Here is a 25,530-nt window from a genome sequence, read left to right as displayed (position 1 = left end):
CAGACTCTATTTTAAAAAATAAATACTTGTGTAATTATAACCCCTCTGTGCATCATCTTTATAATAACAATTTTAATGAATAAGCAAATAAAAATTATTGGCATGACTTTATTTCTCTTTCAGTTCTGACAAAAGCTCTAACTTTTGCCAGGTCTATAATTTTTCTAGAACTCACTTAGAAGAGATTCTGTGCTTAGTTAAATTCTAGAAACTTATGATTATGTAGCCCTTTAGTTCATTTTCATATCCATGGGAAGATACGGTGATAAAATGTAAAAACCAGCCCAACTTCCAGATGAACTAAGTTCCTTTGGAAAGAGCACATGAATTTCAGAGATGTAAAAACAAACTAATTATGCATCAAATGTACACAGAGCCATGTAGACAGGTCATAAAACACAACTCTGATTTTTTTAATAGGATGAAGAAAATTAGGTCTTAATACCATACATTTATGTTAACTAACAATACATATGCAAACAACATGTTTTCCTGGATCACAAGAATAAAAGGCTATAAATCATATTATAATAAAAACATATTATAACAGCTGGGAGAGGAATGGGCTTAGGGAACAGGAGTTAAGGTAATTATGAAAATATAAGGAAAGAAAATGAGCTCCTATATAGACCAATGGCAGTGTGCTATGTCTTTGTCTATGATCTGAGGAACATGGTTCATTTATTCTCCTTTAGTATGAAGGTCCAATCTCCACTCTGCATACAAATGCGAGGGTATCCTTAATATTAACTAAGTCTCAAAAATAAATTTGCAGAGTTGTGACACATAATAAAATTGGTTCATTTATCCAACCTACTAGCTGACAATTTTTATTTTTTAAAAAATGCCCATTAAAAAAAAACGCAAAAGTGGATGGTTTTACATGGAGTGTTCTCAAACTCACTGAAAATAAGAGCAAAATTAAAATCAAAGCAGAATTGAACAGACTATTTATGCAATATGGAACAAATCTAATCTCAAAGCCACATGAAGTATAACTCCTTTCAATGAAAGATAAACATGGGCAAGTGTATACACATAAGGATAAGCTCTTATGCTTTTTAAAAAATATTCATTAATATTAAAATCATTAATTTAAAAAGAAAGAGAAAGATAGCCTTCTTTGTTAACTTCAAGGACAAGGATCCCATTTTTCAATGGAACAAAGCAAGTACATAAAAACATTATATAATTTCCTTTTCACATAAAGCTAGGACATTCTTATCTAATATAAATGCTCATAAATATTAATAAGTTACTTAATTGAAAATCTGTTTTGAAAAGGAGAAAGAGCCAGTCACAGAGGCTCAGACTTTTAATCCTAGCTACTTGGGAGATGGAGATCAGCTCAGGAGCATCTAATCTGACCAAGAGTGAGTGATCAGCCAAATGTACTGAGCCAGTCTGGGCTTATCCCTATAATCCTCGCTGCTCACTAGGCTTACATCCAACAAGGGTCATGGTTCAGTGTCAGCAGACAAATCCTCAAGATTCTCATCTAGCATTAACCAGCAAAAATCTGGAATGGTATCATGGTTCAAACAGTAGAGCACTAGCCATGAGCAAAAACGCTGACTGAAAGTGTGAAGCCCTGACTTCAAGCCCTAATTACCCCTCAACACAACACAACACAAAACAAAAAGCTGAGCATAGTGATTCTTGCCTGTCTTCAGCTAGACAGGAAAAGTGTAAATAGGAGGACTGTGGTCCACACTCACCAAGGCAACAAGTGATATCATCACAAATTACCAAAGCAAAAGCAGAGGTTGCTCTGCCGCCTCCATCCTTCAAGTGAAGGACACTGGGCCTTTCTTGACTTTATGGTACCGAGTGGGAACGGCAGAGCTGTGGAATGTTTTCCTTGTGTGATTAATGAAGAAGAAGGTGCACTTATGGTTTTAGCACCTCCAGCTCTGCCTTGGACTTCTGAGCTCATAATTTATTCTAAGATCATTTATAATTTATTCTAAGACAAGGTTTGAACTTTGCGTACGTCCGGTGTCCAGTCATGGGGCCTGAACTCTGGGCCTGGGCGCTGTTTCTCAGCTCTTCAGCTCAAGGCTAGCGCTCTACCACTTGAGCCACAGCTTTTTTCTTTTTGCTTATGTGATGCTGAGGAATCGAACCCAGGGCCTCATGCATGCAAGGCAAGCACTCTACCACTGAGCCACCTTCCCAGCCCCCTGAGCTATGTCTTCTTTATTCCCCAAAACTTCATTTACTCTCTTCAACAATCAAGAGTGTTTCACTGTGAAATCACACTTGATTAATGGGAAAATAAAATGTTAAAGCCAGAAACCCTGAACCTAGTAACATAGACTTTAGCCATAGAGCTAACCTCTAGTTTTCTCACTTCAGACTGAGATAATACCAATTATGATTTTATATATTGCTTACACTATAAGTTCCTATCACTTTCAAGGTATAAGTAACAATTTATTTTTTATTATAAATAGTTAAATCTACAATAAATGATACAGGAGCCCTGGAAAATTACAAACTTATACTTTGAAAATTATGATCTTGTCTCATGTTCAATGGTGTCTCCTGGTAATGCATTCATTAGAAGAGATATGAGAATTCAGGTGCTAGTGGCACATGCCTGTAATCCTGGCTAATCAGGAGGCTGACATCTGAGGATCATGGTTCAAAGCCAACCCCAAGCAGAAAAGTCTAACAGACTATCTCCGGTTAAGCAGCAAAATACTGGATTGGAGATGGGACTCAACTCGAGTGGTAGAGGACCAGCCATAGGCACTCATTTGGCCTGGACTTCAAACCCCAGTACTAGCAAGAAAAAGAGATGAAGAGAAGGGAAGGAAGAAATGAGAACTGGAGAAAGAGAGAGAGAAAAGAAGAGAGAAGAGAAATGGTGGTTTCTGTAGTGTCATAGAGTGGAAAAAGCTAAAAAGAATTATTGGTTGGGAGTTACAGTTGTAAGGAGATAGCGGATACTGCTTATACCTAATCCCTTGAGAAGAAGCAAGAATGGCTTTAAGGAATTAAATAGGATTGGCTTTCTTCCTGATTGCTGTTGGAAAGACCAAGACTAAGACATAACAAGTTGGTCCTTGACAGCTGTGCTGCTTTGGCAACCAAAAAGTATATTTTGGCTTGCTGACCTGACCAAGCTGGAAAAGGGAGCTGCCCACCAAAAAAGTAGGAAATCTGCAATGGGAATAAGTAATGAGCCTGGATGCCAAATGCAAAGATTACCAGATACAGTGCAAGAAAAGCAAGTATTTCTGAATTGTAAAGAGAAGTAATAAATTACTTATGAAGCACAGTGGAAAATTCTCCTTCATTTATGCATTCTTTCACAAATCCAAGTATGTGAATATAAAGAATTAACTGTTGAAAGGAAGGGCATTTACAAATGGGTTCAGCCACAGTTTAGTAGTATCTGGGGACTTTCTCTTCCTACCAATAGCAACAAAGTATTATTAGTCCAACTGAAGACTTTATTTGTTCAGGAACTCTTTTGGCAATTCCATGAAATATGGGTTGGTCAAACAGACTTTCAAGATAAGGACCTTGCAAATGGCTATAAACATATGATCTGTATTACAGTTAGTCTGAAACATGATCTTATCAGACTATGTCTTAAGTTTTTCCAGCTCTTAACACTCATGCATTCTTTTTTTCCTCAAATAAATTAATAAGCTAAGATCAGTTTTTTGAGACAGAAACAACACTAGAGTTTATAGGAAATTTATCTCTTGTTATCAGAACACAAGTACAATTTTAATCAAAAGTTGGAAGAAACATCAATTTAAATTGAATCAAGAAAAAGAAGTTTATGATTTTCTGAGAAAGCAAATTGACTTTTTTGTTTGGTTTCTTTATAGTTTGGGATAAAGGACAACTATAAAAGTTTTAAATAAACCTTTAAAATAAGTTATGCTGGGCAGCAATATTTGGTTTTGTCTTTAATGAGCCATTTGTGTTATTTTGCAGGCACTCTAGAACAATAGTGTATCTCTGAGTCACAGCTTCTCCACTGTCCTCTGGGGATGAATATCTAGATCTATACATATATAACACAGTATAGTAGAAGACAAAACTGGGTTTCCATTGTGTTATTGACACTAATTCATATATTAATTGTACAAATTAGTGTATAAATACACTGTGCATCGTTCATAGCCATCCACTTTAACCTGTCTTGATCTCTATTTCTCACTGTAAAAGTAAAGCATTCCATGATATTCACATTCCTATTATTTTTCCTGTTTCTTTTATTGTGTGCTGGTTCTGGGACTTGAATTCAGGGCTTGGGCACTGTCCCTGCGCTCTTATTCTCAAGCCTAGCTCTACCACTTGAGCTACATGTCCCCTTCTGACCTTCTGGGTAGTTAATTGGTGATCAGAGTCTCATGGACTTTCCTGCCTAATCTGTCTTCAAACCATGATCCTCAGATCTGTTTCCTGAGTAGCTAAGATTATACATGTGAGCCTCCAGCACCTGGCTTCCTATCCAGTTCCTAAATAATGTTTAGTGTATACTTGAATGGAAGAAATCTGTCTAAGAATTTTCAGTCCCTATGTGGCAAACTGTGACCTAGAGACTCATTAAGAATGTCATCAAATCTGTGCAAGTCTAGACTAGAGACACACCAACAGTACTTACTTTTCAAAGAAATGTCTGATGATCAGCAAGAGAAGAGCAAGTGGAATTGTCAAATACAGATGGGAAGGCTTGCTAAAGGTGAATCCATCACGATCTTCTAGATCTGACCACTTTATTGTTGGAGGAAGCCAGAATCTTTCCAACCAGAACCACTCTTTAAACGTCTGAAACATTCTAGACAAATGGGAAAAGAACACATTAGACTTGTCAAATCAATACTTCAGTTTTCCACTGTGGAATTTCACTCAAAATACTTAAAGTAGAACTTGAGAACGAAAGCAGTGGGTCCCCTGCATGCCACAAGGTGGCTATGCCAATCAGAGGAAAAGTGACCTCTCCCACTCCCTCCAACCCTGGGCAGACACAGCTCTTCAACTCAGCGCTGGAGACTGGAGCCCAGCCTTGTTCCAGCCCACAGTCTGGCCCTGGAGCAGGAACATTCACACAGCTCTGCAATCAGAGCACATTTCGGGGTGGACAGGCTGCAGGGCCATCCAGAGCATATAGTAATCAGCGCAGTTGGTCAGAATGGAAAGGCATGGAGAAGAGGAGATGCTGCTGGTGACATTCCCATGGGATCTCATCCGGTAGAGAGTAAAAGAGTTAAAGGAAGGCCAAAAGAGAAGTGAGATCTACAGAGGGTGAGGGAGAAAAGAAAAACTAGAAAATTCAGGGCTGTGAAGATGGCTCAGTGGTAGAGCGCTTGCCTCACATGCATGAGGCCCTGAGTTCTATTCCTCAGCATCACATAAACAGAAAAAGTCGTAAGTGGCACTGTGGCTCAAGTGGTAGAGTGCTAGCCCTGAGCTGAAGAGCTCAGGGACAGCGCCCAGGCCAAGAGCTCAAGCACCATGACTGACCAAAAAAACAAACAAACGTAGAGAATTCAAAACACTGGAGGTCAAAGAAGTGTGGAGTGAGTAAGAACACAGCCAGGAGAGGGACGGATGGATAGTAAGTACTGCAGTGACTTCAGGCCAGGTGGGGCCCGCATCCTTGGTGACGGCATTCCCCACCCCATCTCATTCTTACCCCGTTCACAGTGCACCTCAAGGCTACAGCCTTGGGAAATGCTGCCTTCTTTTTCATGGAGTATCATGTCAAGGCCGGTTAACTACAGAGGAAGTTACTGAAACCCACTTCTCCTACAGACACCCTAGGAGACACCCTGAGTTCTATCTGCTCCCCCATACCTCCCATGGTCACTCCTCCTCGGGGTCATTAGTGGTCAGTAGGCATGGTGGAACCAAATGCATCCTTGGCCTGACTTTTGTGCAACAAACTCATACTTAAGGCTGGCATCTCACACATGCACAGACCCTTCCCCCAAATCCCACTCACACATGCACAGACCCTTCCCCCAAATCCCACTGTTGTAACTGTGAACTCAGCTGCACCCTCCAGATCCTAGAACACTGGAATTTCCCTAACTGGGTGTTCGTTTTGAGCCGCCCACCTCCAGCCCACTGTTTCCCTTGGCAGTGCACTTTGCCTCTATTAAGCTCCCACCTTGCCACTTCGTTGTTGTGTATGTGTGTGTCTTCATTTAATCCTTTGTTGGAAACACCAAGAATCTGGGTTCTTCACCTCGGCAACTGCACACCACTAACAATATCACCACCTAATTTCTACCCTGACAGGGAAATGTGAGTCCCATTTATACAGACTGAGCGAATGGGGTGAAGATTTCAAGTGAGATGCAGAGGTGTTGGGTTTCTTCCGATAGAAAAGACATGAAGGGATGGTGCAGGGAGAAGGGAAGAAGTTCAAGGACTTCTGGTGTCCACTAGACATCTGTAAGCCAATGGGTAGCAGTAGGCATAGGTGACGATCACCGGTCTGCCAGCCTCTCTGCCACCTTTTTAACCTCTCAAGAGGAGATCAAAGACTAAACAGAAATTCGAGGAGGAGATACCGACAGGCGCTCGCTGCTGCTCTTCCAGGACACTTCAGGCTAATGGGGAAATGACTAACATTCTCATAACCCTTTGAAAGCTGTTCCTAAAGCTCTGAGCCTGTGCTCGCCTGTAGCCGCCTAGACAGGCCACTTTGGATGTAGTGTCCAGTCCTCAGAGAGGGCAGGGAAAGTCACCACTGTGTATAAATAAAATCAAATAAAAATGAAGAAAATAAAAATCTAAGCCTGGTGATAGTGGCTCATGCTTGAGGTCCTAGTTACTCAGGAGGCTGAGATCTGAGGATCAGAGGTCAAAGCCAATCAGGCAGAAAAGTCTGAGAGACTTTTTTTCTTCATTTAACTATCAAAAAGCCAGAAGTGGAGCTGAACCTTGAACAAAATAGCCAAGCAAGAATGTAAGACCCTAAGTTCAAGCTTCAGTACTGGCAAAAAAAATTAACTAAGATAAATAAATAAATGGACCGTTGCCAAGTGCTCAGTGTATGTTCAATGTCTCCACTTGGAGTCTTCTTGGAAGCAAACATATGCATTTACTCCTGGGATCCACCCAGTTCCCTTATTTCTGTCCAGCCACTTCATCCCTTTTCTTATGTACTATGCATTGTCTGAGTATCACAATTTTTATTGATATCAACTTATTTTAATTAAGTATAATTGTTATTGACTCAATTCTGAGACAATTTTAAGAGAATAAATAGTATTTAAGTATTTTAAATAAGAACTATTTACAGCCAGGCATGGTGACTCACACCCATAATCACACCTGACTCAGAGAATCATAGCTCAAGAACAGCATAGATAAAAATTCACAAGATGTCCATCTCAGCCAATGAGAAACTGAGGTGTGGTGATACACATCCATCACACCGGCTACAAACAGGAAGACTGAGGTCCAGGCTAGCTTATGAACACATGAGAGACCCTATTCACTAAAAGAATGAGACTAGAAAGGGCTAGGGTCATGGCTCAAGTGTTACAGCAGCTGCCTGGCAAATACAGGCTCTTAAGTTCCAACCCCAGTACTAGAAAGAGAGACAGAGAAACAGAAAGAAGTAGTATTTACAAGAAAAGTGTGTGCAGTTACTTTCTTGTAATGTGAGGGAAGCATTAATCATGTAGGGGACACCCAGCAAAGGCAAAATCCACCCAATTCACTTCCAGCGGCCAAAACTTCACAGAAAGACAGTCTAATGGAGGGGGGGGAAGGAGCAGCACAGGGGCAGGGGGAGGTGGATTTAACTTCTCATTAGCTCTGACCCTGGGAGTATAGAACCCTGTGAGCCATTTTCTAGGTGGACATCATTGAATGTGACCTTAGGACTGAAGACCACAAGTCTGTCCCCATTTGTCACCATTTGAAGCAGCGTTTTTGTAACTACCAAAAATGACAGCATTGCAACTTTGCAGAGGAAGGAGTTCCGTACCAGGCTCCAGTGTTGAGCAGCTTCTGGAAAGCGTCCTTCCATCCTCTGCTTTAATTGCACACCAGCTGGAGGACATCATGAAAGGATGTCTCTCAGCCAGAGGACAGTGACAAAGAACATATCTACAGAATAGAAGTGGTAGAATAGAACCAGTACTCTCAAAAGTAGAATAGGATATCTCTTAGCTAGAGGACAGTGAGAAGAAATGGGAGGTTGGTAGACAAGTCAAACTGAATAAAGACAGATCCCTGAGAGAGGAAGTGAAAGAAACTCCTGGATCACACAGGAGAATGTGCCATTAGTTGGAGAGGAGTGTGCAAGTGCGTGACCAGCTAGGTTAGAGGTGAATGAGTTATCAGGGGAAACCAAGTCAACGCCAGTACAGTTGAGTACCTTGCCTGTCTTGTCTCTGACTGTCCATGGAAACCTGCATGAATGCTCTAGAGTGCGCAGGCTATGAGAGAGTTTTCACCAACAGAAAGTGAACTACAGCCAAAACCAAGGATGATAAGTATTTGAAAACAACTTCGTTTTTATTGGCTGCAAAATATCTTTAAAATTTGATTCTGGCATCAGATAAATGTATTTATCGATGATTAGTTTGTGTTTTCTTCAAAATTCATTCTAATTCTACAACATACACTGTAACCAGTATATTTCCGATATCAGGCAAAGGAAAACATTATCAGTTACTTGCTTCCTGTGAGCAGAACTAAGAGTAAGCCAGCTACAAATTCCTGTCCTAAAAGCACTTAAACTTGTGTTATGTCAAATAAATAAGAAAACACAAATGATAGAGTAGGTACTGTGACTCAGTACATAAGAAGCATAAATTCCTCCACTTATAGGTATAAGAAAATAAAAAAGGAAAATACCTCCTATGTTTGGTGTAGGGAAGTAATTAACATGAAAGACAATAAATAATTCCCTCATTCAAAATTTTACAATTATGTCAACTTAAAGCCTCAAAGAAATTCAAAACTGCCTTAGGGATTTAAAGAAAGAAAAATTCAAAGCAGACACTGGGGGACAGTGCCAAGCTCAGAGTTCAAGCCCCACTACAGTCACTATCCCAAAAAAAAGATCTTTAAAAAATCAAAGCATTAGGAACTAAAACATAGTAGCACTTCAAAGAAGTCCTTGAAGGCTAGCCAAATACCCCAAATACCCATTGATTCCATCCCCAATCTGATTTCACCTGGGCACCAGGCAGTGGGCATGTGTGACACAAAGTCTGAGAACTGGAGATGAGCAAATGGACAGAGCAACTTTCCAATTGTTTGTTTATTTGTTTATGTTTTTGTTTTGTCAATCTTGGGACTTGAACTCAGGGCTTGGACACTATCCCTGAGTTCTTTTTGCTCAAGATTGGTGCTCTAGCACTTTGAGCTATAGTGCCACTTCCAGTTTTTTGGTGATTCATTGGAGATGAGTCTAATAGGGACTTTCCTGCCCAGGCTGGCCTTAAGCAGTCCTCAGCCTCCTGAGGAGCTAGGATTTCTGGTGTGAGCCATTAGCACCTGGCCCAACTGGTTCTTTCATCATTGTCTACTCATGGTGCCAAAGAAATAAACACCACTGCAATTGCCAGTTCTCTTTATTCTAACCATTTGGATGGTAACCCTAATACATAGAGAAGACTGTAAAGGAGCCATAAGTAAGAACGATTATTTATATAACTTCTAGGTAGATTACAAATCTGGAGATGTCTATTCATCAGCAAGTACCATGAGCAGAATACAAATGCTAGCCATTGACAGTGAGAAAACTTTGGAAATAGTTCTGATACAAGGAAACTGTATCAGAATACGCACCTTTATACATAAAGCTATATAACTCAATATAAAAATGTATCAGAGGACTTTGGACTAAGCTAACTGGAAACTAGATTCTGTGAATAATTCTGCCCAGGGAAGAAGAGTTAAGTATTTGTCACCTATGGTGAAGTGGCCCTGCACAAAACCCAGCTGGGCACCTATCCAAAACATTATCTTGCCCCCCGCCCCTCAACTCCCAGCAGCAGTGTTATAGCAAGTTCCAAAGGGCTGGTTCCCCCAAAACACCCTTGGTCTCATGGGGCCTCTCTCTGCCTCCCAACCTTCTCAAGACCCTTCCTTGGGTACCCACTGGTCCATGAGATAGGGATAGCACTAACACTCTGTTAGTCCTTTTGTGCATGTTCAAGCCTGTGCTGGGGCTTTTTGCTCAAATGCTGGCACTCTACCACTTGAGCTGCAGTTCCACCTCCTGCTTTTTGCTGATTAATTAGAGATAAAAGTCTCCCGGACTTTCCTGCCCAGCTGGCTTCAACCCTAGAACCTCAGATCTCAGCCTCCTGAGTGGCTAGGATTACACACATGAGCCACCAGGTTTTGCTATTCCTGTACTTTTTGAGTTCTCACTGGCCCATCCCTAGTTAATACAATCCTGATTAGGCCCAGTCCGCCTTGATGGGGAAGTCTAGCCATCTTTATGCACCAATTCTAATGCTAGATAATGAAGTTGGAGGGTGTCTTGAACATGTCTAAAAGACCTCTGCAGCTCCCAGGACAGGGGAAGGCCTGTTGCCTTCTCTCCTAGGAATGTGTGCAGCTGTTACGTCACTGCACTATACAGGTCAGATGATGACATGAAGTTCCACAAGATGTGTGCCCTGTTGTTGCCACTGATTCTAAAATCTGGATTCATGGCTGCCACATTCTGTTAGAGCAATTCTTTTCATTGTTGGTAAACACAGTGGCAACACTTGGCCTGCAAGACTAGTAACTTCCTAAAATGTCCAGTGGCCACTGCAATCTGTGTGGGATCTTGCTCCCTTCCAGGACAGAATTACTCCCGAGTGCTCTTTTCTTCAAGATGTGCGATGAAACTTGTCAAGAGCCTTCATCTACAATGCCATCCACAGTCCCGTTCTAAGCTAAATCTTGAGCTAACGGAGTGTAAATCTCAGAGAAGCTCCAGCTAGAGGTCCTGGCTGCTATTTCATGCAGAAGAAACTCCACCTGGGCAAGGCTGTGCCAGAGGCCTGCTGCCCACAGTGCCTTGGCCCTGTCTAAGGCTCCTTTGCTTCCTGCCCTCTCTCTGCAGACCTCCAGAGCTGAGGTGCTTGGAAGATGACCCAGGACAATGAGGCCCTGCCTATGTCTCCATGTCTCCCTTTCCTTCACTCTGGGATCTCACTGCTCTCTGGTCCTTGAGAGCAATGACAAGTGTCTTTCTAGACTATTCCTTCTAGAATGTTCTATCCGCCTGACTTCACTCTGGTGAAGTCCCTTCTTCACCTTCCTGGCCCCTCCTTGACCTTTCTCATTACTTGTCTGGAAGGTCTTTCTGGGGAGCTTTTCACAACCCTGCCCGCCCAATGCCCAGAAAGTGACATGAAGGACCCCGTGACATGCTATTGTTCCAGCTCTCTACGACACATATCAGATTTGTCATGCCATCCCATACAACTACTTAAAGATAAAAATAAAAATAAACAAGAAAAAACGGTATGCTATATTGGGGAGTTGATTTGATACAGAGTCTGACTCCATCTCTAGGGCTCACGATCCAGGAAAGCTGGGACTGCACTACGCGGTCCACAGGGGCATTCCTATCTCGTATACAGTCAGTGCAGAGCAGAGAAATGCCGCAGCCACCCCTTGCACCAGAAGGTGAGGCTGCCCGTTTTGACAGTTAACTAGCCATGCTCCCAACAGCAGACTGATCTCAGTTTGCTCATCTATGAAATGGAGTGGCAGCTGCACTTCGCTGTAGGTGAATGGCTCAGTGGCAATACTTGTAAACCACTTTACTACCTGTTGGCTAAATGATAAACTGGAGTCAAGCTATCAAATATCATGAAGTTGTTTGGGGTTTTGTTTTGTTTTGTTCTGTGCCAGTACTGGGGCTTGAACTCAGGGCCTCATACTTTTTTCAAAAAGTAATTTTATTTTTTTCCTTTTATTTGTATTAATTGTATTTATTTTTTGCTGATGTAGTACTGAAGAATTGAATCCAGGGACTATGAATCCTAGGCAACCACTCTACCCCTAAGCCACATTCCCTGCCTCCTCATGCTCTTGCTTGGCCTTTCTACTCAAGGCTGGCTGGCCCTCTGCCATTTGAGTCACAGTTCTACTTCCACATTAATCATTTTTAAGAAGGAATTTTTTTTTGTTCTTGCTTTTTTTTTTGCCAGACCTGTGGCTTGAACTCAGGGCCTGGCCACTGTCCTTGAGCTTCATTTGCTCAAGGCTAGCACTCTACCACTTGAGCCACAGCACCACTTCTGGCTCTTTCTGTTTATGTGGTACTGAGGAATGGAACCCAGGGTTAAAGAGCCAACCTTGAGCAGAAAAAAACCAAGTGAGAGCATGAGGCCCAGAGTTCAAGTCCCAGTACCCCCTCCCACCCGCACACACACACACAATAATTAAATAGATAAATAATGTTAATGATGGATAGAAGTAAGGCAAGCCATTTATATAATAAATATAAACATTTATTACAACCTGTACATAGTCTTCAGAGCCAATGCAAAGTCTGTTTCCTTAGTCAATAGGATGACAAGTTCTTAAGATCTCTCCATAAACTAACTTCATAGTTAGGAAGTAAGAAAGACAAGACATGAACTTGCAGGAAGCAGTTTTCCAGAATGTTCCTGTTCTTGAAGCCTACTCATCTGCATGACTCTGGGTCAGAGATGTCCACTGAGGTCCAAGGCATATAAGTGAGCCAGGCACTCTCCTTACACTGGAACAGTGCCGAAAAACAGGCGTGACTGCCACCAGAGGTATGTAAGGCAAAGCCACAGAGCAGATCAGTCTTACAGAATGGCAACTGTAGGGCTCAAAGAAAGCTGAAGGGCTTCAGGAAAGTTCTATAGGTGATCTTTCTGCCTTTGAAGGCAGTTTACCTCCTTATTCTTTTTTTGTTTATCCTGCTCACTTTGGAGGCTAAAATGAAAATTGGGTCAGCAGTGTCTCAATATTAAGAGAGCTTCACTCAGATAGCACTGTGTCAGCATTTCCTTTCCAACTGCTACCAAAGCCTCCACTCCTTTGCAGTGGGTCTTTCCTCCAAGCTCTGCCTCACAGGCCCAGTGAGTCATTCTGTACCCTGTGATTAGTCTCCAGCACAGTGAATGGTCCAGGCAGGAGCAAAGGAACTGGGAACCTGCTGTTGTTGATGCACCAGCCCAACGTGAGTCATCTGGCTCTGTTTTCCAATTTGCCAGACTACAGGGTTGTCTTGGTGTCTGCAAAGACCTCCTGTGGGCTGCTAGAGGTGCTTTCCCAACACCCATTCTTTTAGAAAAAAAAAATGGTCAGCCATATAAGTCACACTCACACACACACACACACACACACACACACACACACACACACACAGGCAAACTACAAATGGCAAATAAAATAAGAAATGAAAAAAAAGCCAATAAAACAATGCAGTTCCTTTACACATCACCTCATTTTTCATAGAGCTTACAAACTTCAGAGAGCTAAAATATAAACATGGATTTTGTTTTTCACTTAAAAACAAAGAAAAAGTCAGGTGCCAGTGGCTCACATCTAGAATCCTAGCTACTCAGCAAGATCTGAGAACTGAGGATTTGAGGATCTGAGGTTTGTGGTTCAAAGCCAACCCAGCAGGAAAGCCCAGGAGACTCTTATCTCTTAATTAATCACCAGAAAGCCAGCCAGAAAGTGGAGCTGTGGCTCAAGTGGGTAGAACCAAAAAGCTAAGGGACAGTGCTCAGGTCCTGAGCTCAAGCCCCAGTACCACAAAATGGGGGAGGAGTCTGAAAGAAATAAAGGGATAATCATGGCTCCAGAGTAGGCTGGCCCAGTGGAGGGCTCTATTTGTCAGTTCCTATCTAAGTGATCTTGGACCACTCCTGCTCTCCTGTTAAATGGGGCTAATTCTGCCTGTTACAAAGACCTATTGTAGGATTAAAAGACATTAGCTGTCTAGACCCAGAGCAAGGTAGTTCTATAACAACCCTCATGCATAATTCTAGTGCACTGGATAAAATAATATTAGAGATTAACTTGAGCAAAATTCCCAAGGAAGGTGCCTGTTGGTCTCTCCCCAACCTGGCACTACCCATATCTCACTAGGAAGCATCTTCTTTCTTCCCCTAAGCAAACCTGCATAATGAGTACCAACTGTGCTAAGCAAACACCCAAGGTCAAGTTCTGGAGAGGTTTTCTTGCTTAGTGTCATGCAGACAGATCCAATGAATATGTTTACCTCCTGAGTACCGACACCTCTCCCATTCCAATGCACTGGAGGAGAATTTACAGGACACAACATGTGGGAACCTAAGGCCCAGTGGTTCTTGGAAAATAAGAGTGTAGCGAAGCTGGCTGCTGGTGGCTCATGCTTGTAAACCTAACTACTTAGGAGGTTGCGATCTGAGGATCTCAGTTCCAAGCCACCTCAGGCAAGAAACTCTGTGACACTCTCATCTCCAATTAACCACCAAGAAGTTGAAAGTAGAGCTGTGGCCCGAGTGGTAGAGTACCAGCCTTGAGCCAAAGGGCTAAAGTAAAGCCCCAGCAGCAGCACAAGAAAACAAAAGAAAAATAAAAACAGGAGTAGGGAAATCTGGTTGCCACCTTCACCTTTTCCATTGATGTAATTTAGGCAAATGACATTTCCTAATGTTTGGATTACTCACTGTGAGCTGGGCATAATAACATTGATTTTGCAAAGTTTAGACCAGGATTAAGTAAGACTACCCTTCTGAATCACTCAGTGGAACAGCAGGACTATAATATAATACATGGCGGATAAACTGAAGGAATACTGAGTCACTGAGGTCAACTCTTCTTCCTTTCTGGCACTCTGACCTTCTAGATGGCACAACTGCCATCTGAATAGCCCTGATGTACAATACCATCATGAGTTTCCAGGGCATCAGGAGCAGGTTGGGGCAGGGAGCAGCAGATGTGTGCTCAGGGCAACTCCTGGACTCCTTACATCATGGAACCTGTCTTGGGGCTGTGCCACCAAATGTGTCATTTTACAAAAGAAAGACCAGGGGGAGGGTGTGAGACCACACCTTGGCCAAGCAGGAATTAGCACATGTTTCACCACAGAGACAGAGGAAGTCAGGTAACCCTTTGGGAAGGACTGAGTTTACTACGATACACTGATGAAGCAAGTCCTCCACGTTAGTATCTTAAAATATGTGCTTACATAATGCATAAAAGCAGGGCTTCCTGTTACACAGCCTGCTGCCCCCACAAAATGAAGCATGCGTGGGGAAAGAACAAGATGACCAAGATTCTAGTAATCCCCAGATAAGAATGGGGTGTGGTGGGTGTGGCCATCTATAGACAAAGGTAGGAAAAGGAGAAGGTGACAGGAGAATGGCCTAAACTATAGTCTCACTTGCTTTCTTCCTAAGTCCCTAAATCATTAGAAAAGTTAGAAGAGTAAAAAGTATTACTCTTCTTGATCCTGATTTTGAGTCTATAGGTTCCTAGCATTTCTTCACAAAATTTCTTCTTTGAGCCGGACACCTGTGGCTCACTTCTGCAATCCTAGCTATTCAGGAGGCTGAGATCTGAGGATCACAGTTCAAAGCCAGCCTGGGCAGGGAATTCTATAAGAATCTTATGTTCAATTAACCAGCAAAAAGCCAGAAGTGGAACTATGGCTCAAGTGGTACAGTGCCAGCCTTGAGGGAAAAAATCCTGAGTTCATGCCTCACTACTGTCACACACACACACACACACATACACAAACCTGATAATAAAATTTCTTCTTGGGCTAAGACAGAGCTCAATGACAGAGTATATGCTTGATATGTGCAAGATATATATTCAATCCCCAGTACCACAACTAAATAAAGAAAATATTCTGCTTTAAAAGTAGGCAGCAGTGACACTCTCAATCAGCAGTGTTCCGAGGAGAGTGTAAAGAGAAAGCAATGGAACAGGATTTGCACAGACACACCCATACTCCACAGGAAGTGGCCTCAGGTACTGTATGAGGGTTACATAATTCAGAGCTTTTTTGTGTCATTCACCTTAGGAAATTTTATATTTATCATCATTAGGGTGACCTAAGAGAATGGATTTGGGCTATGCGTGGTAGTTCACACCTGCAATTCCAGAGTTCAGGAGGGTGACGCAGGAAGATCAGCCTGGGCTACAGAGGGAGACCCTATGGAAGAAAAGAAGGCAAGAAGAAAGGAGGGAAGGAGGGAAGGAGGGAAAAAGGGAGGAAAGAAGGGAGGGAGGGAGGCAAGCAGAAAGGGAGGGGATGCTTTGAAGAAAAATAAGAAGTTTACACGTTTCCAGCTCTGAATATGACAAGTATTATCTGAAAATATCCATAAGAGAGACACTACTGTAAGCCTGGGTGGATTTTCTGCAACAGTCAGAGACCTTTGATGGAAAACCAGCTGCAGTCAGTGGACTTGATGGTGTAAAATAAAGAAAGAAAGAAAGAAAGACACAGTTGGTGGCTTTTGTAGCCCTGTGACAACGATGAGATTATGCTGCTTCAATTATGTTGGGTTTTTTTTTTTTTGGTGGCACTGGGATTAGAACCCAGAACCTTGTACTTGCTAAGCAGCCATTGTACCAAAGAGCCATTTCTCCAGCCTGCTGCTCCAACTATGCTGCTCACTCCCCCAGAGGCCCAATCATCCATCACTGCAAGCTTATCCATTCCCCACCCAACCAGACTGGACCCATTGCAATGTTCCTGGCCTTCCTGGGAAAGGAATAAACTGCCTCTTTCCCATTTAGCCGCAGCTCCTGAGGAGGGGATAAGAAGAGACACACGCATGCACGCACGCACATGCACAAACACACACACACACACACATACACAGCAAGCAAGATGGACAACCAGCTCCCACCGCCTATCTCTTGGGAAGATTTATCTTTGCAGTGCAATAAACTTTTCTTCAGCTCAAGGTTGTGGTCTTGCTGTTGTTGTTTGCTGTTCCTGGTTTTATTTCTACACTGTCCAGAGCCTCTGTGAAGTTATCTAGGAGAAGAATAACTTGGCCTGCCTCTCTCTTGCTGGTACACGAGATTGGGGACATCACCTCTGCCATCTCATGAAATCAGTGACTTGGACTTTGGCTGAGCTGTTAGTAGATGCTGAGAAGTGGATATTTATGGAGGAGGGCAGAAGAGGGGTGCTGTATACATATGCCACAAAGATTCTACATGTATCTCTCTTGCACAGCAGTCTCTCTTACACTTTGGCTCCATTATCAAAGGCCTCGCTCTGGCCCTCCTCTGGCCACGCTTCTCCATGCGGGTGAGGATTCCATACGCCCAAGGGGACAGGCCCACACTCCTTGCCCGCTCTTAGAATTCTCTGCCCAAACAGCTCTGAGCCCACTTCCAGGGCCTAGATGAACCTCATCTGCCCTCGAAAAATGGCAGCACAGGCCGGTCCCTAGGCCTTAGGGACAGTCAAGAAGAGACAGTTGAGGAAATGGTTAGGATAATCAAGTTTAGACATAAAGATGGGTTGTCCATACATGTGCACCAGGCTCCTGGCCAAGCAGGGGCCTGGGCTGAGGGCTAACCTCTGGCATCAGTATGGTCCTGGATTCCTCAGTGTTAGGGATCAGCCTGTTTACAGGGGCTCAGGATAGGCCTTCAACTCTAGAGGGCTCAGGCATTCTGGAGATCTGTCCAGGCTGAGAGGCCACCAGGGTGGGAGCTTAACAGACACAGAAAGGAGAAGGTCCAGCCAGCCACTCCTCCTAAGGAAAGCTCTTTTCTAGTAGGCTAGAAGTCAATTATTCCTCCAGGTTATTGACTCCTCTAGTGTCCTCAGCAGCAGGAGACTCCTCACTGTTTGCACTCAACTCTACCACACAGCTGGCAGGGACAACAGGCTACTTTTAGCCCTTCTGGCTAGTTATGTACTGGGAGGGTAGGAGATGAGCCAAAGCTCTGTGTAAGCCAGGACAGTTGATTCAGGAGGAAGTGAAGACAGGTGTGGGGATGTTTGTTATACTGGTACTGGGCCTTGGACTTAGGGCCTTGTGCATTTACTTAGGCTTTTGTGCTTGAGATTAGCATTCTACCACTTGAGCCACTCTGGATTTTTGCTGGTTAGCTGAAGATAATTATCTTCATTTTGTCTTCTGGAGCTGGCTTCAAACCGTGATCCTCAGATCACACCCCATAAATGACTAGGATTTTAGGTGTAAGTCACCAGTGCCTGGCTAATATGTTTTGAGCTGAAAATTTGGAACAACAACCCCGGCTTTTGACAGGCCATTATAAAAGTTAAACAAGGACTAAAATAACTAACAACTATATAACATATCATGGGCAATAAAGCTTTATCCATAAACATTCACTGATCACTAAATCTCATAATAATACTAAGTATATTTAGTCCTTCATTTGCAAGAGAAAAATGAAATTTTCATAGATAAAACACTTGCTAAAGTTGTCAACTTTAGACACTCGGTAAAAAAGCAATTAAACATTCACTGAATACCTCCCCTTTCAGAAAGAAAGACTGTAAACCTAGAGTATTTCACTGACAAAGCCATGTCCAAACACCTCCTTTCCAGAAGGGAAAAAATTACCATACATAGGTTGCTTTCCACAAAATCCCTGCAGAAGCAGAAACAGATAAAATTATTAGGCTATACAATGGTACGCACAAGTTCCCTTTAGTCAAAAATGTAAAATCTGGTGCTAGCTAAATTTAATGGTAAAATTTGGTGCTAGCTAAATTGGCCCTATTGATTCATTTGGTTTGTGCTTTAAGACAATTGGTGCTAGCATCTAAAATACAGAGATTTTCTATGAAAACCCCAAACTGAAGCTTTACTTGAAAAACTCCGAAGATCTGGCAATAATCAGTGGTACCAATGAGCCTAGAATGGGGTATATCTCCATCATCTAGTCCACTGTGGATCTCAGTTACCTGACTAGCTTTCTAAGGGGCTTCCTTGACACTCCTTACACCGTTAAGATTTAACCGTGTGTTTATTCCTCAAAAATCAGGGTAACTTGAGTAAAGGTGCCAGGGCCTCGTGCAGCCCAGTAGAAGGAAATGGTCATGTCTTAGGGCTTGTGTTTTCAAAAGGCCAGTCGTCATCCATTAGAGCATTGGTCCCTGACAATGGCTCTACATGTGAATTGGGAGAGTTTTTATTTTTGGTGCCAGTCCTGGGACTTGAACTCAGGGCCTGAGCACTGTCCCTAGCTTTTTGGCTCAACCACTTGAGCTAGAGCTCCAGTTCCAGCTTTTTGGTGGAGCCTCATGGACTTTACTGTATGGGCTGGCTTTGCACTATGATCCTCAGATCTCAGATTCCTAAATAGATTGCAGGCATGAGCCACAGTGCCCAATTTGTATTACTATTGAATAGCCATTAGAGAAACGTGTATGTATGTCCTTAGGACATATACCTAGAAAGTGGATATGCCAGACCATAAGTCATATATGTATTTACCTTTAGTAGATACTGCTGGACAGTTTTCCAGAGCTTTCGTGCCAATTCACACATTCCCACTAGAGTGTGCCTAGTTTCCTCACTACAGCTGCCTGCTATTGTCTGCCCTTCTGCTGGGTCTGTAGTGACGCTTCACTGTCATTTGATCTGCAGGTGCCCCATGGCTGATGCAGATGAGAATGTTCTCTGATTCCTGACCACCTGGATATGCTCTTCTGAGAAGTGCCTGTTCTAACTGCTTCCCTGTGTTTCTGTGGCATTGACCTGTCTTTCAAAAGTTGGCTTGTTATCTATGTTTTGGGTATGACTTAGGTTGTTTATATGTGTATCACATGTCTCCACTTCTCTACAGCTTAGTTTTTACTCTGAGTAACAGAAGTTTCTTAAAATTACTTTGAATGCAGTGCAATTTATACAATTTTTTTCATCATGATAGTACTTTTATATCATTTAAGAAATCACTGTTGGGAGGAGTGAGCAAATGTAGTCATTATGTTCAATGGACATTATATAAAAATTACCCATGGAACTTGAGGGTAGGGACAGGATGGGGAAGTAGGGGAGACTGAAGGAAGAGATGATGTTGAGCGAGAAGCATTGAATTCATATCCTGACTTAAGGGATTGTAACCCTTGAGTAGAACTACTTCATAACAACACGAATGGACAAGGAAATCACTGTTCATCTCAAGATCATGAATATATTTTATGTTTTTCCTCAACAATAATGCTGTTTAGAAGGAAACAAAAATGGGTATTACATATGTAATTTAAATTTCCTACTAGTTAGACTTTTTAAAAGTAAAGAGCAACAGTGAAATTAATTTTTATTGTTTTATCTAACCTACTATATCCAAAATATCATTTTGATATGTCATAAATATAAACATCTTTGAGATATTGCACCTTCTTTTTCTATAGTAAGTGTTTAAAACCTGCTATGTGTTTTACACTTCAACAGATCTCTGTTGGGCCAGCCACATTTCAAGTGCTCAGTGGTCACTTGTGGTTTCCAGCTACATATGGGACAGTGCAGATCTGGACATTACCTTGTTTCATCTACCACATCTAGATTACTATGTACAGATATAGGAATAATGAGGTGATAATCAAAGACTTTTCCCTCGGGGATATTCAAATGGCTATCTTGTGGCAATGACACAATGGCTTAATATGTTCCCTTTAACTGTTCCTATAAAAGTTCCCTAGCTGGTTTTTACTTTTAATCCATATTTGAAAAATCATTCCTACTGGGTTACCAAATTATTTAGTAGGTCATGGGCAGAAATTGTACCAGGTAGAAGGGAAGAAAAAGGAAACCATCAATATGCACCAAGAATTGATTTTTTTTAATCATTATTTCAGGAGTGTATGTGTGTGTGTGTGTGTGTGTGTGTGTGTTGTAGTTTGAGATCAGAAAAGTTTGGGGCTATCAATAATGGTTTAAAAAGTTTGAAAATCACCAGGCAACAATAGCTTACAACCTATAATCCTTAGGGGACTAAGAAAGAGAGAACAACATGCAGAAAACTCAATGAAACTTTGTCTCCCTGAAGGAAAGCTAGACTAGAGACATGTGCCTGTATTCTAGCAATAATGGGAATGTAAAGTAGGCAGATCAAGGGACTGTCTTGAACAAGGGGTGAGGGGGATGAGACCCTGTCCTACAACTAGTATTGGACACATAAATGGACATGTGACCCTTTTATACAACTATTTGTGTGTGTGTGTGTATATATATATATATATATATATATATATATATATACAAAAAGTGAAAAATAGGGCTGGAGGCATGGCACCATAGCATCATGCTAGCCTAGCAAGTTCAAGGCCCTGAATTCGAATGCTACCATGTGCACACGCGTGTGCACACACACACACACAAGCACATACACACTAAAGTTTTTAAAAACGACTACAATAGTACAGTCTCTTAAATAACCACCTAGGAAATCCAACTTGCAACTTACTTTACACACATCATTAGAGGAGTCATGGAATTATGCTCTTAGAAAATTGGTCATAGACCAGAACTCCTCATAAAGCAGATCTTTCTGGAAACAATTTAGGTAAAGCCAGGTACAGTTCACAGAACAGGAGGGACTTGTTATGAAATTCTTCAACTGTGACCCAACATGAAATGGAGCAATGATCCAATGATGCACACATCAAAAATGGAAATTCGGAGTCCATACAATTTAAGTTTGTTCTTCACATCAGCAGACTGTTTGTTTTTTTTTGTTTTTGTTTTTGTCAATCATGGGCCTGGGCACTGTCTCTCAGCTCTTCAGCTCAAGGCTAGCGCTCTACCACTTGAGCCACAGCGCCACTTCTGGCTTTTTCTGCTTCTATGGTGCCGAGGAATCGAACCCAGGGCCTCATGCATACAAGGCAAGCACTCTACCACTGAGCCACCTTCCCAGCCCCAAACTGTTTTAACTGAAGTTTTAATCATAGGTCAAACAAGAAAACAAACCTTGGAGGCAATTAACAATTATAAAATGGAGACACATACTAGTGGTCAAGAGACTTTCATTGGTCAGGTCATGTGTAAGGCATTCACAAACCTTGTCTTTCAATAACCTTTCATGATTGGGCTGTATAATAACTAGCTCATAAATAAGGATATTGACCTGTCTAGGTCGTAATGAGTTAGCAAGACGCAGGGCCTTGCATGTAATTCAATCTTCACAGTGGCCCACATTCTGTCAGGCACACATGCCTTCACCCACTCATGGTCCTTTATGAAAGGCTTGAATAGTATTGTAGATCCTCATCCACATGATGAGGATGATGTGGAATAGGATAGGAACATCGGGGGCTAAAATCTGTATCTGGGAGCGAAAAAATTTGATAGTCAAAATTCTCACTTCCCTGCTCTACCATTGGACATCTCAGGACATTTCCTTGTATGAAAACTGAAAAGAGTGAACCTCATACCCTTGCAATAAACAGTAAAATGTATAGACTCACAGCAAGGACTATGTAATAAATGTGCGTTCTAACTAATACATTATGTCAATTGTAATAAATAGAGGTCTTTTTTTTAAAAAAACTAACAAGAAGTATTAGATTAATTTGAAAATTAATTGAAATTAATTGAATTAGTTGAACTGAATCAATTGAAAATTTTGACTAAAAAGCATAAATATTTTAATGAGAGGAACAATTATTATCCATATGAATGTATACCTATTATTTCTTTACAGAATTTGCCCTGTGTCCAGCAATGAATGATCAATATTCATCTTATAGGAAAATCCCAAAGATCTCTTTTCCTTAGTGCTATGAAAGATTTTCAGAAAATAAACATGTTTTCTACCTTGCTGTCATTTTGGGTTGTTTTCTTTTTTTGAGAGTTTAGGACTAAACTCAGGGCTTGCACTTCCTAGGCCAATGCTTGTCCACTAAACTAAATTCCCTAACCCCAAACATGCTTTTAAAATGACATCCTTGATAAATCTTTATTCAGATTAGGAGAAAATTAAGTTCTTTCTTTCTTTCTTTTCTTTCTTTCTTTCTTTCTTTCTTTCTTTCTTTCTTTCTTTCTTTCTTTCTTTCTTTCTTTCTTTCTTTCTTTCTTTCTGTCTGTCTCTCTTTCTTTTGGAACAAGGTGAACAGTTTAGAACTAAAGAGCTAATTTTTTCTGGGCATACTATTGAGCACTATTATTTCTCAGAAAGAAACAGCAGAAAAGTCTGCTAGCAACAGATGAACAAGTCCCACCTTGTTCCAAATTTAAGGGACTGTGAACAGGTCCAAGGTGGCTTTTGCCATGCTGCCTGTCCAAGAACTGTGGTCCCCCTATGCATTTCACCTTGAGTCTTTTTCCTAATAAAAGAAACTATGCAAGCATTCAGCCTCTTGCGAGTTCCCTGCCGACACCTTTCTCCCCATTCCTTTCCATCAGTCAGCTTAAACTTACCAAAGAGCAACTAATCCATGTCAGAAAGAGCCATTTAGCCTCAGCCTGTACTTTCTACTTTTAAACACCACTGAAGTAAAAACTCCTGTGTTCCGGGTCTCTGCAACTTTCCCACGGCAGCACAAAGCCTGAGCGTTTTCATCAGATAATTGCCTCTTTCCCCCACCCCCTGCAGCAAGGCCACCTTCTTTGAAAGCTCCCAAGTGCTACCAACAAGCCAGCCCTACCTTGTCAAACTGGTGGTCCACAAAAAGATGTCCTTGGCTTTGTGAGTAGCTGTCAGAGAGTGGCTTCCTGCGTCCCAGTCAGCTCTGTTCTCATCAGAGAGCAATACACCTCATCTCTAACCTGAGCTCTGGAATTCTTTCAGAGACCCACCCTGCAAAGTTGCAAGTCAAGATTTCTGACAGGGCATTCAATCACGTGAGACGACGCTGCTGGCTACTGGATGGCACCTGCAGGTTCTTCCAGGTGGGATGTCGTTTCCTGTTTCACCATGCCAAGAGGAGAAGACTGCAGTTGGGCCAGGCTGTGAGTCACAACAACAACTACTGTCTCTCTGCCTTTTGGGGACACCTAGCAGTGAATTTGCCAGTGGCCGGGATAGTCTTGGTGTTTGTGTTTGAACACAAAGGAAGAGGCTGGCTGGGAGAAAGCCCTCGGACAACTCTGTTCCCTGGTCTGAGCTGGTTTGACAACTATGGTATCCTCTAGAAACTGCAAATCCTGACTGGCTTGGCTACCCACATCTCCACAGGACACCACAAAGCTTTCTCTGCTTGTTCTCTAGTTATTGAAAAGGGGAGGAAATGCCTTTTTTGAACTACATAGTGTTCAAAAACAAAATCACCTGCCAACTTCTTTCTTTTTGAATCAGCATACCTTTGCAACATGGCAGGGTATCATTGTGACATCTCCACACTTGCACACAGGGTACGTAGAGCAAATTCATATCCCCCCCAGCCCCCGTCCTCAGCCCCCCGCCCCAGATCGCCACTCCTACCCTCCCTCCTCTGCCCTTTTTTCAAGCATCTTGGGCTGCATTTCATTAGGCTACCTGTTTATCTATACCATTTTCTCTTTTTAGAGCTTTTTAAAATTTGTATCAGTCTTAAAGACCAATCAACACAAAGATAAGCCTGTGAGTATCAAGAAATGAATATGGTCACTGTCTGCATGTCAAAGCAAGTGTATGTGTACATTCTACATTGTGTTTCGAAGTGCTACACTCTCTCACTACGGAAGAAACTGCTCTGGGCTGGGGTGGTTTCAAAGCACTTTGACAATAGGAAACCTTTCGCAAGTCACCTCATGTATGGTTTGTGAAGCCAACAGGCCACCCTGGAGGCCAAGGCTGTCCTGCCACCTGCTCCTTGGATCTCTGCGGGATTTCCTACTTAAAACATGCTTGCTTTCTCATTGCTCTCCACCAGGCTCGCCCCTCCCTGGCTGGCTGGTCTTTTTAGTTCTAAATTCATCCTACACAGAACAAGCCCGTGGTCTTCATACCCTTACCCAGGGCTGCTTTGACCTTAACCTCCCCCAGCCCACCACCAACTGCTCTGGGCTGATGTCTGTCACAATACCTTCTGCCCTCTGAGGGTCTAACATTCTTGCACCTGCTACCCCCACTACCCAAACCCTCCAGGGGACAAGCCTTGCTGTGACCTGGCCACCCCCAAGAGCTTAACACAGTGCCTAACTGTTCAATGAGGGTCCCATGCCCCATCACAGCCCTAAGTTGCAAGCATCTCCCACTCATATTCACTCCATGCATATCTAGGGAAGAGAGTCCTCCTGAACCCTGTTCTGCATTCCCTCTCTCAGAATGAAGTCAACAGACTACTGCAGAACCACATTTTTCTCATTTGTATGAAGTTATCTACTGATGAAATGCAATGTTCACATCAAGTAGCAACTGTTAATGCACGCTTCCGTCCCAATGATACTATCAAAAGAAGCTCACTTGCTTTCTGAAGGATGTGCTGGAAATGGGAGCTAGGGCCTTGTCCATGGGAAGAGTGGGCTCCACCACAGCCCTCACCATCTTTCTTAAGTCACTCTCGAGATGTAACTCTTCCTCTTCCTTGAGGACAACTGTACAAAAGACTTCTGCACAGCTGACCCTAGAGGGAAGCAAGGGAGGATTTCTGAGAGTTCACTGCCCAAGACCTTGGTGGGAGCTGGG

The 25,530-nt window shown here is 42.4% G+C and overlaps 1 protein-coding gene across 1 annotated transcript in view; it reads right to left on the bottom strand.

Moving 5' to 3' along the window:
- Nucleotides 1-23,650, bottom strand: part of Cers3 (ceramide synthase 3) — a 47,978-nt gene extending 24,328 nt beyond the window's left edge. Inside the window, exons 1-2 of the mRNA XM_042698559.1 lie at nucleotides 23,570-23,650; nucleotides 4,631-4,804 (exon numbers count right to left, since the gene is read on the bottom strand). Coding sequence (XP_042554493.1) covers nucleotides 4,631-4,803 — 173 coding nt within the window. The 5' untranslated portion in view covers nucleotide 4,804; nucleotides 23,570-23,650. The remainder of the gene's footprint in view (nucleotides 1-4,630; nucleotides 4,805-23,569) is intronic.
- Nucleotides 23,651-25,530: the final 1,880 nt, after the last annotated feature.

This window comes from Dipodomys spectabilis, unplaced genomic scaffold, assembly GCF_019054845.1.
Source record: "Dipodomys spectabilis isolate Male_0828 unplaced genomic scaffold, ASM1905484v1 ptg000233l, whole genome shotgun sequence".
NCBI lineage: Eukaryota > Metazoa > Chordata > Mammalia > Rodentia > Heteromyidae > Dipodomys > Dipodomys spectabilis.
The sequence above is the reverse complement of the archived record's forward strand: the minus strand, read 5'-3'. Positions and strand labels throughout refer to the sequence as shown.